General features: G+C 36.1%; 1 protein-coding gene across 1 annotated transcript in view; it reads left to right on the forward strand.

The window, feature by feature from the left end:
* The first annotated feature begins 1,641 nt into the window (after positions 1-1,641).
* LOC144450611 (sushi, von Willebrand factor type A, EGF and pentraxin domain-containing protein 1-like) overlaps positions 1,642-17,051 on the forward strand; it is a 28,457-nt gene continuing 13,047 nt past the window's right edge. Inside the window, exons 1-11 of the mRNA XM_078141255.1 lie at positions 1,642-2,175; positions 9,500-9,717; positions 10,145-10,285; positions 11,704-11,856; positions 12,360-12,545; positions 12,989-13,171; positions 13,621-13,803; positions 14,055-14,231; positions 15,231-15,413; positions 15,905-16,084; positions 16,532-16,771. Coding sequence (XP_077997381.1) covers positions 1,685-2,175; positions 9,500-9,717; positions 10,145-10,285; positions 11,704-11,856; positions 12,360-12,545; positions 12,989-13,171; positions 13,621-13,803; positions 14,055-14,231; positions 15,231-15,413; positions 15,905-16,084; positions 16,532-16,771 — 2,335 coding nt within the window. The 5' untranslated portion in view covers positions 1,642-1,684. The remainder of the gene's footprint in view (positions 2,176-9,499; positions 9,718-10,144; positions 10,286-11,703; positions 11,857-12,359; positions 12,546-12,988; positions 13,172-13,620; positions 13,804-14,054; positions 14,232-15,230; positions 15,414-15,904; positions 16,085-16,531; positions 16,772-17,051) is intronic.

The raw sequence follows: 17,051 nt of genomic DNA on the forward strand, positions 1-17,051 counted from the left end.
ATACATATGTACATACACGAACGTACGAACATACTTGCGTGCGTGCATACGTAGCGAGCGGCCGAGTTTGGCGTACGTACGTACGTACGTACGTACATACATGCATACAGACACACACATACGTACATTCATATATACAGATGAAAGTGTGACAAACAACCTCAGAAAACTTGTTTATTACATGTATATATGTGCTTTATATCCTGGCGGATATGTCGGAGACAGCATCCCCCCGACCTAAATACGTACATACGTGCGTCCGTGCGTAGTATACGTACTTACACACACACACACACACACACACACACACACACACACACACACATACATACATACATACATACATACATACATACATACATACGTACGTACGTACGTACGTATGTACATACATACACGAAAATACGTGCGTGCGTGCACACGTAGCGATCGGCCGAGTGTGGCGTTAACCAGTACGTACATACATGCATGCATACAGACACACATACGTACATTCATATATACAGATAAAAGTGTGACAAACAACTTCAGAAAACTTGTTTACTACATGTATATGTGCGTTATATTCTGGGGAAATGTCGGGAAAACTCCCCCGCCATCTTGTTTTCTCACAAGGTATGGGTACACACACACACATACACACACATACACATACGTACAATCATTTATACAGGTGAAAGTGTGACAAACATCCATAGAAAACTTGTTTATTACATGTGTATGTGCATTATATACTGGCGGAAATGTCGGAACCCTCCTCCGCCATATTGTTTTCTTACAAGGTATGGTACTTCAAAATTCAAAATTCAGAATTCAAAATTCAGAAAAAAAATGGTGGAAGGCTCCATCCAATGTATGACAATTAGAGATGTAATAAAAACCCATCTTCCTGCATTAACAAGCCTCTATACAGGAGACAACACCCCCAGAGATGTAGAGACAGCATCCCCCACCTGCATACGTGCGTACATACGTGTGTGTGTGTGTGTATGTATGTATGTATGTATGTATGTATGTATGTATGTATGTATGTATGTAAAAAATGGAATACCAAAAAACAACAAAAAAACGCAATGGAAAAAAATTAAAAAAAATGGAATGGGGAAAAAAAACCCGCAATGGAAAATGTGAGCCGTATCGGCTTTCGTAGGACAGAGACAAACATTTCTGCTCTTAGTTCGAATATTTCACTAGCTAATTACAAAACTCCCACACAGTGTTGAAACATATGTATCATCAGAGCAAACACGAATTAATCCTTGACATGGGCCAAATTTACACATTCAAGAAATACTGGTATATTTTCAAAATCAATTAAACCCTTTCAAGCCTGAAACTAGAAATCTCCCATACAGTGCTGACACATACGTACCATGAGATTCCTCTAAGTAGCCTGTTGATTCTTAACTTCTCAATTAAAACACAGCAAAAGTTGACTCACATATTCTTTTCTTCAAAGTTTCTTCATATTTGATTTCAAAAAACTCGTCAATAACATTGTTAAATTTATCTGAAAAACGAAACAACCGTTGTCATCATATTCATTCCGACACGTATGCACATCTTCTGTTCACGCCCACGTATGAAATGGTTTAAAAGCAACGTAGGACAGTCGTGAAAACTACACTGAAGTGGTGTTCGATTTGTTCAACACCAGATATCAGTAGTTGCTAACTCACTACGTATGCTCATAGAATTCTGTGGTAAAACCATTATGACACCTCTAAAACAAATGATGTACTATCGTTTAATACTGTACATCTCTTTTATCATGAACGGACTTTTATGTGCTCAAGGTCTTACGGATGAAACAAAGTCGTTTCTTGATAAGTTAGAGCCGTACGCATCTACCGCTACTGAGATCGTATTCGTGGTTGATAGTTCAAGTAGTATTGGGTCTACAAACTTTAAATGCGAGATCGACTTTGTGAAAGACCTATCAACCCAGCTCAGTATTTCAACAACGCATGTACTTCCTGCGCTTGTCACCTATGCCTACACCAGTAAGGTTGTTCGTAACATCGACTACATTAGCAACTCAGATGGCAAGAACAAATGTACCTTTGTAGAAGAGGTGAACTCAAGCCCGTATATAGGTGTGTCTGGTACCTATACATTCTATGGACTCCGAGAAGCTTTAGAGATACTGAAAACATCACGTCAAGATGCCAAAAGGTACACTTTTAAAATCATTTTTAACCAGAAAGATAACGCTGATCACTGTATTAATGTTTAAGGGATGGGTAAAACGGAAATACTGCTCGATTTTGTTACAGAACGAGTCCTTGCCAGGTTCGTAGATTTCAAACTGAACTTTTGGAGAAAACATCGGATTATTTGACCGAGATGTGCGGGATGGGATTTCTATAGTGAATTTGTAATTAACATGATAATAGGTGCGAGGTTACGTAACAGAGCTGTAGATAACAAGGTTTACTTTCTGGTGAAAAACTAAAAAAAAGTCGAGTTCGAAGTATAACTTCGTTATAGGACGTGTCCTATAACTTACGGATAGTTATAGGACATGTCAAAGAACATTTACTTGTAAATATTCGTACACTTTTGGTTAACCTATTTGTTATTTTTTTCGAGGCGCAGCCGATATAATAATTTGTATGCGGACACTTTTTAGTGTAAATAATCCCCGCCATATATAGTTTGTTCATTGATTTGGCAATGCATATTTGCACAGCGTTGATAACAGAACTACGGATGGGTTAAACGGAAATACTGCTCAATTAGGGACTGACGTTTTGTTACAGAACGAGTCCTTGCCAAGTTCGTGGATTTCACACCAAACTTTAGGGAGAACATGAGCTTTAATATTTGGCGGAGAAGTGCGGGATGGGATTTCTATAGTGAAGTTTGTAATTAACATGAAAATGGAAGTTAGGTTATATACCAGAGCTGTAGATAACAAGGTTGACTTTCTGGTGAAAAACCTAAAAACTCGTCGAATTCGAAGTATAACTTCGTTACAGTACACGTCCTCGGACATTTACTGTTTTTATTAGGACTTTTTTGGTTAGCCGTCTGTTATTTTGTTCGAGGTGCAGCCTCATGATAGTAAATGTTCTCTGACATCTACTATAACTATCAGTTATTGAAATGTGATTAGTTGAATTTTACAAATCAAAAGAGGTTATATTGCTATTGACAATCGTAAGCAAATATTTCAATCCACAATCAATTCAATAATTGACGTTTCTGACATCTTTCGTAAAACTGGTGAAGGCTGAATGTTTCTAATTACAGTGTGGATAAAGTACAAAACTAGTTAATAACACTAGTAAATAATTTTACAGACAAAACCTAGAATTTCCTCTGACAATGTCCTAAACTAGAGTAACATTACTTGTAAAATTAGATATCAAAAAACACACATGTATGTATTGTATTTTTTGAACGGCTTAGTATGTGAACACTTTATGGATCCATATAGCTTAAGCACACGTTTGTTAAAGGGAGACGCCACTCCAGGTAATAATGGTATTTTCATAAACTTTGCGTTCTAGGGAGTTATATTATGATTTCACATCACATACTTTTAGGTCGGTTACCAGGAAACATCATATTGACACAGGTGAAATATCTTACTCACTTTCACCTATACCACACTTCTTGGCAAAGCTCATAACTATTCAGTAACCAAATTATGGAATATGTTACCCAACTATGTAAGGCAGACTTCTTGATACATTATTTTCAAACGCAATTATTCGGTAAACTGTAATAACTCGTAGTAACTTCGGAGTTTAATTTCTTATTGTTTGTATATCTAGTAAGTTTTAGTAATTTCGATCAGTGTTTAATGTATGTAATTGAATATTACTAATGGCAACATTCAAGACTCTTCGTATATGTATGTGTATGTGTATGTGTATGTGTATGTGTATGTGTATGTGTATGGCGTGTGTGTGTGTATTGTATTTCGTTGGTAATTTTGTTTCAGTGGTATTTGAAATTGAAATTATTTGTAGCCTATGATGCATTTTTATCGTTTTTAGTTTTAGTTTAAGAGGTCTCCTTGGGAGAGCAGCCTCACATTTGAAAGAACTACCCTATTTAAATAAGTTAGATAGATGGATTGTTAAATCGAAGGATGGATGGACATGTATGCATATCTGCTGTTCTCGACCACTTATGAAATGGTTTAAAAACCATCGTCGAATAGTTGTAAAACCTACAAGTGGTTTTAGAGGTGTCCAGCACCAGATATTTTAACTATTAGACACTCGAAAGCAAATATTTCAATCCACGACCAACTCAATAATTGACTTTGAATATCTCATGAATAAGCAAACGATTGTTAAAGGGGAATTTTAGCTTGGATGCCAGGAAGCACCAAATTCACGCAGGGAAAATATCTTACCAACTTTCACCTATACCACATTTCTTTAAAATGGAGGAGGAGGGAGGGGGGGGGGTAGCTGTACCTCCTTTTATATTTTATATTGTTTGTTTTGAAAAATGTTGCTTCGACGCAAAATCAAATAAACTCAAATCAGTCAGAATACCCCTTCTATGATAGTCTGACATAGTCATTGAATTTGTTATTGCATAGAACGTGCTATGATAACTGTTGTGGCACCTGAATATGATAGGGAAATATGGTTATAATTACTTTCTATTTGGTAGGGGAACTCAGATTTGATCTTTACCCAACCGAATGAAAAATATTATGTGTTTTAAATGTTAAGTAAAAGAACAACCTTTATCAAATCCTGGAGCATTAAAAGGTGATGCTTTACGCATTGATCAGAAGCCTGTGGCAATGCAACTAGTTTTACGAGTACACGCTCTCATTGCACATTACTTTATCAGGTCAAATATACCACTATCGTAGTAATATTTCTAGTTGTAATATATCGTTACCGGTATATCTTAACAGGGTGTAGGCGTTTTCTATTTTGCTACCTTAGGCCTGAAAAAATAAAAAAGCTGTCCCGACCTACTATACCCATATTTTTAACATTTCAATTTTTTTGATGGGCTTTGTATCCTCATGGTAGCTTTAGCATGTCAGTAAAACGCACTTTTTTTTCAAAATTAAGGGGATTTTTTTTTTATATTTTCGGAATAATACACCTGACCATATACATTTGAGTCACTTACAAGTTATATACACATCATGACCATTGAAACAAAAGTTGGCATGAGACACTGATATAGCATGTAATATCTTATACAGTGGTTTGCTTGGCTGTGATGATGCATACAAGAGTGAATTGAAATTAAACTAAGCTATTGCATATCCAACGTACACGAAAAGGAATGAGCAATACTTTACGACCATGGGAAGGGGCCGAGCAGTTATTGGGCCATCAACATTCTGAGAGTTTAAAAGTCTTGTAATGTTTTGCTTTTTATTTGTGATTTTATTGGAGACAAATTAAACTTCAGATGTCATTTACCAAGAGCACATGAGCAAAATATATTTCAGCTTTGCCACAACAAAACACACTTCATAGCCAGATAACATGTACTGCATTGTAAAATTGTCTCAATGTTCAAGCATTGTAAGGCATTAGATTACGTCTATGAACAGTTTCCGTAATTTCGTAGCTCGGCTCACAACCATTGTGGCCGAGTCTTCGATTGCCTTTTTCCCTTGTCTTACCAATACCGATATTGCGTGTTTTTAATCGTTCTCTTGCTGACAATGCGGTAACGTTATCGTCGTATTGTGGTGAAATTCAACTATGATTGACCGTGGTTTGTTTCCCCGACGAGCACTGACACGATGAGCCGTAACGATATCGCGTTTGACCCAAATTTTCCTCATTGCAGTTTTATTGAGAACAAATTTAAGTTCTTAGAAATCACGCGTTCTGAAGACAGTGATATAATCCAAAAACTCGCTGTTTTTCTTTACCATGCACTACCCTTGAGAAAAGAAGTAAATGAGATTGTGACATTTTATCAGATTATGTATGAATTTCCTTTGTATTTTGGGCCGATGGCCATTAAATCATATTGAGTACAATAAATTTAAAGTGACCATGACATAATAAGTTAATTTTGTCTGTGGTTTGATATTTCATGCCTCTAAGTGGCCCCCTACATTGCCCAAATTTCAAAAAGGTTTTCATCTTTGGAGGTGTCTCCTCCCAAACAATAGCAATCACGGTGATAATAGTCCTTCTCCCAAAACATGATTGCGGATGGCTGGCTGAGTATCTCCCGCAGCCTGTATAGGTTAGAGCTCATTATGAGACATCTCCCCATGCATGTGAAATCCACATCCTTTGTAGAGTTATCTCGTTTGAACTGTTATTGTAGTTGGTTATCACTGCTACATGTGACAATAAAGTTATTAAACTCATTAAAGATACCTTATTTCATCATTTCACAAAGAAGTTGTGTCAGATATTTAGTTTGTGAACAAAACACGGATGCATTGTACTCCTGCAATACATGTGTTATGGTTGGTCTCTCAGTAGACAATTTCCGTGTAGTAATTCGCAAAATATCATGATCATTAGATGTGACCTCCACAGCATTGTACATGTATCATATTGATAGCTAAATGGCATTTCAGAAATAAGATTTGAATTAAAATGTCTATGTTTTGACACGAACAGACAATCATTTCTCAAATCCTAGTGCACGAAAAAGTGACGCTTTACGGATGGACCCTAGTCTTACTCCAAAAGAAGTCTGTTGCAATGCCCCTAGTTTTAGGACTACACGCTCTCATTGGTTCTCATATTACTTTATCAGGTCAAATGTGCCATGCTCGTAGTAATGATTTATAGGTGCAGTGTGTCGTTACCGGTATATTTCCACAGGGTGTAGGCGTATTCTATTTTGCTGTAATCACTCAGTTTTGCCTAGCGCCCTCAATCGCCAAGGACTCGTTCGACCAAGGTTACTAACCCTCATCACCGTTGATGGCTCACTTCCAGTCCGTCTGTCTGTCTGTCTGTCTGGCTGTCTGTCTGTCTGTCTGTCTGCCGGTCTACCTGCCTGCCTACCTACCTACCTACCTACCTACCTACCTACCTGTGCCTGCCAGTCTGTCTGTCTGTCTGTCTGGTCAGGGACATTATATCTCAGGAACTGCATGATGTGATGATGCATACAAGAGTGAATTGAAATTAAACTAAGCTATTGCATATCCAACGTACACGAAAAGGAATGAGCAATACTTTACGACCATGGGAAGGGGCCGAGCAGTTATTGGGCCATCAACATTCTGAGAGTCTTGTAATGTTTTGCTTTTTATTTGTGATTTTATTGGAGACAAATTAAACTTCAGATGTCATTTACCAAGAGCACATGAGCAAAATATATTTCAGCTTTGCCACAACAAAACACACTTCATAGCCAGATAACATGTACTGCATTGTAAAATTGTCTCAATGTTCAAGCATTGTAAGGCATTAGATTACGTCTATGAACAGTTTCCGTAATTTCGTAGCTCGGCTCACAACCATTGTGGCCGAGTCTTCGATTGCCTTTTTCCCTTGTCTTACCAATACCGATATTGCGTGTTTTTAATCGTTCTCTTGCTGACAATGCGGTAACGTTATCGTCGTATTGTGGTGAAATTCAACTATGATTGACCGTGGTTTGTTTCCCCGACGAGCACTGACACGATGAGCCGTAACGATATCGCGTTTGACCCAAATTTTCCTCATTGCAGTTTTATTGAGAACAAATTTAAGTTCTTAGAAATCACGCGTTCTGAAGACAGTGATATAATCCAAAAACTCGCTGTTTTTCTTTACCATGCACTACACTTGAGAAAAGAAGTAAATGAGAATGTGACATTTTATCAGATTATGTATGAATTTCCTTTGTATTTTGGGCCGATGGCCATTAAATCATATTGAGTACAATAAATTTAAAGTGACCATGACATAATAAGTTAATTTTGTCTGTGGTTTGATATTTCATGCCTCTAAGTGGCCCCCTACATTGCCCAAATTTCAAAAAGGTTTTCATCTTTGGAGGTGTCTCCTCCCAAACAGTAGCAATCACGGTGATAATAGTCCTTCTCCCAAAACATGATTGCGGGTGGCTGGCTGAGTATCTCCCTCAGTAGGTTAGAGCTCATTATGAGACATCTCCCCATGCATGTGAAATCCACATCCTTTGTAGAGTTATCTCGTTTGAACTGTTATTGTAGTTGGTTATCACTGCTACATGTGACAATAAAGTTATTAAACTCATTAAAGATACCTTATTTCATCATTTCACAAAGAAGTTGTGTCAGATATTTAGTTTGTGAACAAAACACGGATGCATTGTACTCCTGCAATACATGTGTTATGATTGGTCTCTCAGTAGACAATTTCCGTGTAGTAATTCGCAAAATATCATGATCATTAGATGTGACCTCCACAGCATTGTACATGTATCATATTGATAGCTAAATGGCATTTCAGAAATAAGATTTGAATTAAAATGTCTATGTTTTGACACGAACAGACAATCATTTCTCAAATCCTAGTGCACGAAAAAGTGACGCTTTACGGATGGACCCTAGTCTTACTCCAATAGAAGTCTGTTGCAATGCCCCTAGTTTTAGGACTACACGCTCTCATTGGTTCTCATATTACTTTATCAGGTCAAATGTGCCATGCTCGTAGTAATGATTTATAGGTGCAGTGTGTCGTTACCGGTATATTTCCACAGGGTGTAGGCGTATTCTATTTTGCTGTAATCACTCAGTTTTGCCTAGCGCCCTCAATCGCCAAGGACTCGTTCGACCGAGGTTACTAACCCTCATCACCGTTGATGGCTCACTTCCTGCCCGTCTGTCTGTCTGTCTGTCTGGCTGTCTGTCTGTCTGTCTGTCTGCCGGTCTACCTGCCTGCCTACCTACCTACCTACCTACCTACCTGTGCCTGCCAGTCTGTCTGTCTGTCTGTCTGGTCAGGGACATTATATCTCAGGAACTGCAGCATCATATTATAATAAAGGTTTGCTTGTTTGCTATATATCTTCTTCATGGCCATGGCAAAAACCAATTAGATTTTGTAAACATCCTACGAAACTAATGGGCCATTTGAATAATAAACGATTTTCAGTAAGGATGATTCAAAATACATATAAAATACAATACCAAAACACACGCGTCTTTTAAAACTCGTTGTTGTTGCTTTTTTTATTTAAATGAGTTATTTGCATAATTAATGATACAAGATTTAAATTTCATATAATTTGGTACATGCAAAGGACACGTTTCTGATAGCTTGGTGTACCTTTTTAATTTCAGTGATAAAAGTCACTTCTATAACTAACAATTTTCGATAATTAGGAGGTATCTTAACCATAAAAGTTCGATTCCTATAACTTGGTGAATACATTGACTATCACAAAAAGGCCCATGTCCCTTTTGTCTTAACAATACATGTTTAACATTCCTATAATTTGGTATATATGTTGACAATAAAAGATATAAAAACAACATGTTTTTACGGAAGGCATTCACCTTACATCTGGTCCTTACATATTTGCACACTTGACTTATCATTTCATTTTACTGCAGGCTTATAATACTCTTGACTAATGGAAGAGGAGGAGTGTGTCCAAGAAGATTTCGTGCTGTGCTAGACGAACTCAAAAGAGAAAATATAGATACATTTGCTGTAACTTTAGGCTATCTAAATCGGCCTAGACTTGAGGAAATTGCTACAAAAGAAAACATCTTCAGCTTAAACCAAATATCCGGAGACATTGCAAACCTAGCCAGAGACACCACGGATGGTAAGTAGAAGCACAAATATATATGTATATATACACATACCATATACGGTGCATTATATTGTGATATATATGTAATATTATTTTAAAAGAGTTTGGAAATCAGTTTTATACTAGGGCTGCAGCCTACAGATGTATGAATGATACATGAATATATAGGTTTTCAAATATCTCCTATCCACCTTCGAAATTCCTATTCTATCTGTCGACAAATAGATTAATTGCGTGTAGGTGTTATTATTGTACTGCTGATTTTTGTACTACCTATTTATGATTCTACATTTTTTAGCTATTCGTAAAACCTTAAAACACAATAATCATTACAGATAGAACTATGACAATGATAATATAATAATAAATATAGAAATACTATTGTTATTATAATTTAGTCTTATTTTATAAACTCTCAATGTCGTCATCATTCCATCAGATTCCTCAACGCTGCAATTATTACCTGGAAGTGACGCATGTGATTGTGATTCCAAATCGACTTGTGCCTGTGGTACTAGAAGGGGTGTGTATATGTGTGCATGTGACCCTGGTTACAAAGTAGGCACTAGTAGATGCTGTGGTAAGAAATATTTTGAAACTTAAAAACTCAGATACTCGGTACCGTTTGCAATGTGTTATATAGTGGGTCTGTCTATCTATCTGCTAGATCCTTGGACTATTTCGCTTATTTTTAAAGCGACTGGGGGCGCTAGCCTGATGGTACTCTGACCGTGCCAGATCTAGAGGTACTGCCATCACCTTACCACTTTATTTTCCAGCCTTTTGAAGTGCAGATCAGAAGTAGATAAGTATTGAGGTTGTTTGGCCAGCCTATAAATAGAAAGACACGACCAAAGACGTCATTTTTAATGACAAGAATATTTGACCCTTCACATACAAATTAGGTAATATTCAGTATTTTTGGACTACAAGCCCAGATAATATACTTACCGATTGATTGGTTATGTTCTGTAGAAGATGTTAGATGATTATTTATCAAAGGAATTGGCTTTGTCCTATGGTACCAGGTGTTATGTACTTATGAACAAGTCACTTTTGGTCAAGATTATCTACGATTAGATTTTTTTTTTTTCATATGTGAATGTCTAGTTCAGGTAGTTATGTTTTCAGTTGTTTTCCGTATGCTCTCTGTGTTTCTGATCATCAGATATACAACCATTACAGTAACAGAATGGAAGAACAATTTTATATTGTCTTTTTAAGTTGATGTCAATTACTGCATCCTCATCCACTAATTCTTGCGAGACATCATAATTTTCGCGATTTTATTTTTTATTTTGTCGAATACGTGGAAAAGAGTTTAGGGTCGGCGTGACAAAAACTAGGTGGGGTCTGGTAACCGGAACAAAACAATTTGTTTAGGCATAATACACCATTTTAATGCCCTTTTTAATTTTAGTTTAGTTGTTTATACACATACATACATACATACATACATACATACATACATACATACATACATAAATTCATACATACAAACAAACATATATATACATACACACACATGCATACATACATACATACACACAGACAGACAGACAGACAGACATACATACATACACGCGCAAATAAAAACAACAAACACATAATACCAGTCAATAAATGACCAGAGCTAAATACTATTGTAGTTGGCAGACGTACATTTATTACAATTCCAAACAAAGTGAGTGTAGCTAAATTAATCACAGATGCATAACCTAATTTCAGTTCAAATGCGGAAGTAATGTGAACCTTGCGAATTCTGCTCTCAGGAGAGAATGTTTTTGGAAGTCTCCCTTCTCCTTGAGTAGGATTTTGATTAAATGTGTGAATACAGGTGTTCGTGTATAAATCTGCCGCCAGCTCCACTTTAAATTTAACAAATAGTCCCATGCACTTATTTGTTTAGTATCACGAGTCCCAAAAACTGTTTATTGTATATGTCCAGTGAAGTGTAGCTGTATTTATTTATTTTCTTTATTCATTTATTCAAAACAGCATGTCCAGTTAATACCTACAGCGAAGTTTATAATGCAGTTCAATGTACAGCATGCCCTGACAATTCAGAAACAAGTAACATCGCAAGCACATCCATAGATCAGTGTAAATGCATAGCTGGCTACCAAATGTCTGGCGGGGAATGTGTGCCTGGTAAGACGACTATATTATATTTTCATATTTCACACATATTTAAAGGAATGAATACAGACCTAATTCGTGTTCTGATATATTTGCCTCCCTTACCCGAGTGTTAAGATAAAGTGAAGTTCCATTGCATTTGATGAAATTAAATTTACAATTCGGACAAAAACATTCGTTTGAACGAGGGCGATTATATTCTTTTCCTGTCCTGTTTGATGTCATACAGCTGAATATTCGGACGTATTCATGTGATGTACATACATATAGAATTTAGAACTCATGGAATATTACAAAATGTCTTGTCAAACACTTCATATTTCGCTTTGATATTTCTTCTCAGGTATACTTAGCTGATTGGTTTTTGGTTAATAATTAGGTAGTTGCTTTTTAGAAATGATAACACATATTTAAGCTACAACGCCACTAGCACATATTTTATGTGTTCTATCCTTAAAGATCAAAATCAGAGCATGTTAGTTTGATAATATGCATCCACACTTTTTTCCCCCCAGTTTCTTGTGGTACACCACCTGAGGGAACATACGCAACTCTAACACCTTCGTGTTCGGCACCTTATTTACCCGGGGAAACCTGTACATATAGCTGTACTCCTGGTTATCTTACAAGTGATGGGTCAAGTACAGTTGACATTACATGTGATGATGGGACCTGGAGTGCTAGTAGTGTTATATGTATTGGTAAGTGATTTGTTTTTCAATTGAGTATAATGGTGTTAAAATGTGGAATGCTGGCTTATGTCCTAATAACCTTCATATGTGTGTGTGTGTGTGTGTACATGTGTGTGTGTGTGATTCATTACGAAAATCAACAAACTCCAAAAAAAACATATGCACGTTATTATATATGTGTCGAATTATATAAAATCTGACGATTCCATTCTTAAGATATCGCATATTTATTGATATTGTTAATTATACAAATCACTCTTTATTACTAAAGAGTATACCAACAAGCTTTTTATTGCATGTGTGCTTATTATGCTTGGTGTATGTACAGAATATTGTGGAATTTGAAAAGTGCATTCTTTAGATACAGCTTAATTACTGAAACTAATTAATGATGGCATGATTATTATATGTATCCTCAATAGATTACCCCTCTTCCCTTACTCTTTTTTCAGCTGATTGTGGTACACCACCTACAGGAACACAAGCATCAAAAACATGTTCCCAATCCCCTTATGTAAATGGCGATTTCTGTACATATACGTGTAATACTGGTTATCATACAAGTGATGGATCAAGTACAGTTGACATTACATGTAACGATGGGACCTGGAGTGCTAGTAGTGTCATTTGTGTTGGTAAGTGATTTGCTTTCAACTGACTGTTAAGATGATAATTATAAGCATCAAGGAATCAAGTCTTCAACATCAGTGTACCTTTCCCAAAATCATTTAATTTATGCAAATGATTCATACGAAAACTAACAACTATATCAACAAACTGCATAGAACATATGCACGTTATTATTTTTGATGTATGTATCGAATTATATAAAATCTGAAGATTCGATTCTTAAGATATAGCTTATTTATTAAAGTTGTTAATTATACAAATTACTCTGTAAAACTAAACAGTATACCAACAAGCTTTTTATGACATATGTGCTTATTATGATTGGTGTATGTACAAAATATTGTGGAATTTGAAAAGTGCATTCTTTAGATACAGCTTACTGAAACTAATTAATGATGGTATGATTATTATGTGTCCTCAATAGATTACACGTCTTCCTCTACTCTTTTTACAGCTGATTGTGGTACACCACCTACAGGAACACAAGCATCAAAAACATGTTCCCAATCCCCTTATGTAAATGGCGATTTCTGTACATATACGTGTAATACTGGTTATCATACAAGTGATGGATCAAGTACAGTTGACATTACATGTAACGCTGGCATCTGGAGTGATGATAGTGTCATATGTATTGGTAAGTAATTTTGTTTTTTCAATTGAATACAGTGGTGATGAAGAAAAGTGGTGCATTTGTCCTACTAGCCATCCTTTGTGCGTGGATATATGTGTGAGTGCGGGGGGGGGGGGGGTCAGGGGACGGGGATAACAGTTTGAAAAGATGTAGCCGCTACTCGTCGTGTGTATGATGTTGTGGAATGGAATGTGTTTAAAATTGCGCGGGATATCGCTATAATTGAATAAACATTATTGTATCTCTTTCCACAGCTGATTGCAGTGCACCCATGCTAACACAAGCAACTGGGTCATGTCCTTCACCTTATTTACATGATAAAACCTGTACATATACCTGTAATACTGGTTATCATACAAGTGATGGATCAAGTACAGTTGACATTACATGTAATGATGGGACCTGGAGTTCTAGTAGTGTCATTTGTATTGGTAAGTGATTTGTTTTCAACTGAGTGTTAAGATGATAATTATACACATCAATCAATATCAACAAAATGCATAGAACATATGCACGTTATCCGCGAGGGCAAATTATTTTTCAAATCGAGTCATCAACATATGGAATAATCTGCCAGCATTAATTGTCATGTCAACTACTCTTGACTCTTTCAAGAACAGTTTGGATAGTCGGTGGGCAGACTATAAATATATATCTAACGTGACCTACGATCTACTAAGTCAAGAGACATGAAGCTTTTCAAAATTAACGTAATTTATTCGTGGTCTGTAATTATCATTCATTTTTGTGATGCTACAAACTGGGAACAATGCCGCTAAAGTTCGATATTTTTGATTGAACTGTAGTGTTCTCTATTGTATCAGTTGTATTCACCAGTGTTTTCAATGGACTTTTACTACGGATAACATGAATTTATTTGGTCTTTATGTAAGGACTTTGGAACATGAACATGCAGACATTTACTATTTAACTGGAGTATTTATTTATTTACATATTAATTTATTAAGTTATTCTTTTCACTTTATCTTGTAATATGATAGTTGCATATGCACATCATGAGGACATGATGGACAGAGTTTATTTTCGCTATTGACATTTCGACCCGCTCATAGGATTTTAGCCTTTATATAGCAAAATGTGATATAATATGATATGATATGATATAATATGAAATGATATGATAGCATATGATGTATGTATCGAATTATATAAAATCTGAAGAGTCCATTCTTAAGATATAGCCTATTTATTGAAATTGTTAATCATACAAATGACTCTTTAAAACTAAACAGTATGCCAACAAGCTTTTTATGACGTGTGTGCTTATTATGCTTGGTGTATGTACAGAATATTGTGGAATTTGAAATGCGCATTCTTTAGATACAGCTTAATTGCTGAAACTAATTAATGATGGTATGATTATTATGTGTCCTCTATATATTACACGTCTTCATCTACTCTTTTTTCAGCTGATTGTGGTACACCACCTACAGGAACACAAGCATCAGAAATATGTTCTCAATCTCCTTATGTAAATGGTGATTCTTGTACATATACGTGTAATACCGATCATCATACAAGTGATGGATTAAGTACAGTTGACATTACATGTAACGATGGGACCTGGAGTGCTAGTAGTGTCATATGTGTTGGTAAGTGATTTGTTTTCAATAGGGTGCAATTGTTATAAGTGATGATTTATGCAGTAGCATATCAATTGTATTTTAGCTGATGAAGATGACAGATGCTAAAACCCTTCGGAGATTGATAAATCAATATTTCAATTAGTTGGATAGGGTGGGAGGGGGACATCTGGAGAGAGAATGGCAGTGGACCAAGTATTGATGTTGATCATTGAAATGGTTTGACAATACTAAGCAATATGTTAGACTCCAACATACCATTTCTTTCAATGGTGAAGAATTCGTCATTGAACAGTGAATGCTTACTGGACTACATAAATCTTCAATTTGCTATGTAGAATATCCAGATTTGCCATCGTATATCCGTGGAGAAAGTTTAAGTGTAAGAGTACAGTTGAGAAATATGTAGCTACTATTCGCATTACTAATGAAATTTATGGATGGGGATATTTGTTTAAAGTGAATGAACAAGTTTTAATTTAGATTATTCCTTTCCACAGCTGATTGCAGTACACCCATGCTAACACAAGCAACTGGGTCATGTGCTTCACCTTATTTACATGATGTAACCTGTACATATACCTGTAATACTGGTTATCATACAAGTGATGGATTAAGTACAATTGTCATTACATGTAACGATGGGACCTGGAGTGCTAGTAGTACAATCATATGTATTGGTAAGTGATATGTTTGCCAATTGTCACAATGGTGATAAAGGAAAGTGGTATGCTGGCTTATGCCCTAATAGCCTTCCTCTATTGGTTATCATACAAGTGATGAATCAAGTTGACATTACATGTACTGATGGGAACTAGAGTGATGATAGTGTCATATGTATTGGTATGTAATTTGGCTTGCAAATTATCTTTTTGTAAGAAGTATGGACACTCCATGAACCTAACATAACATTCATAGCATGGGAATACCGGTAGTAAAGAATGTCCTCCCATGGTAATATGGTAATATGTATACAACAAAGTTGAAGAAGCCGAAATTCACTACTTTCGAGTTTGAGCTATTACAAGTTTGATAAATAGGAGGAATAAATAAAACATGAAAATATTACTAAAGCAGTGATCACATCTTTTTTTTTCTCAACGTATTGTATGTTTTTGTTCCAACAGACGATGAGCCACCAATTATTGATTGTCCCAGCGATTACAGCACAACAAGTAATATAATTCCCGTTCAAGTTACCTGGGAAGAACCAGTATACAACGACATAGTTGATGGTATAAATGTGAACGTAACTCAAACACATACTTCTGGATCTTCGTTCTACATTGGTACAACAACTGTCGAATACAATGTTGAAGATCAAAGTGGAAATAGTGCCTCGTGCAGTTTCACAATAACCATTGTTGGTATGTCTATGTGAAGTATCAACTTATTCTGCACTTAGATAGCAAGATCGGAATTTCTAGCTACATTTTGTCGGTTATGAAATCAGCCACAGTACACCCTCAGACCACCATGCAATTGTTTGCGTAAAACGCATTACAACTAGATGCAGACAATCGGGCGACAATGTTTTGACGTGTGTATTTGGTGTCTTCATCCACAGACACAGACAAAGAAGTGATTCATCTTTTCATCACAGGCAGGAAGCTAAATGTTTCTTGCATAATAGTTTCAAATTTCGTT

The sequence above is a fragment of the Glandiceps talaboti genome, chromosome 20 (assembly GCF_964340395.1).
Source record: "Glandiceps talaboti chromosome 20, keGlaTala1.1, whole genome shotgun sequence".
In the NCBI taxonomy this organism is placed as follows: Eukaryota; Metazoa; Hemichordata; class Enteropneusta; family Spengelidae; genus Glandiceps; species Glandiceps talaboti.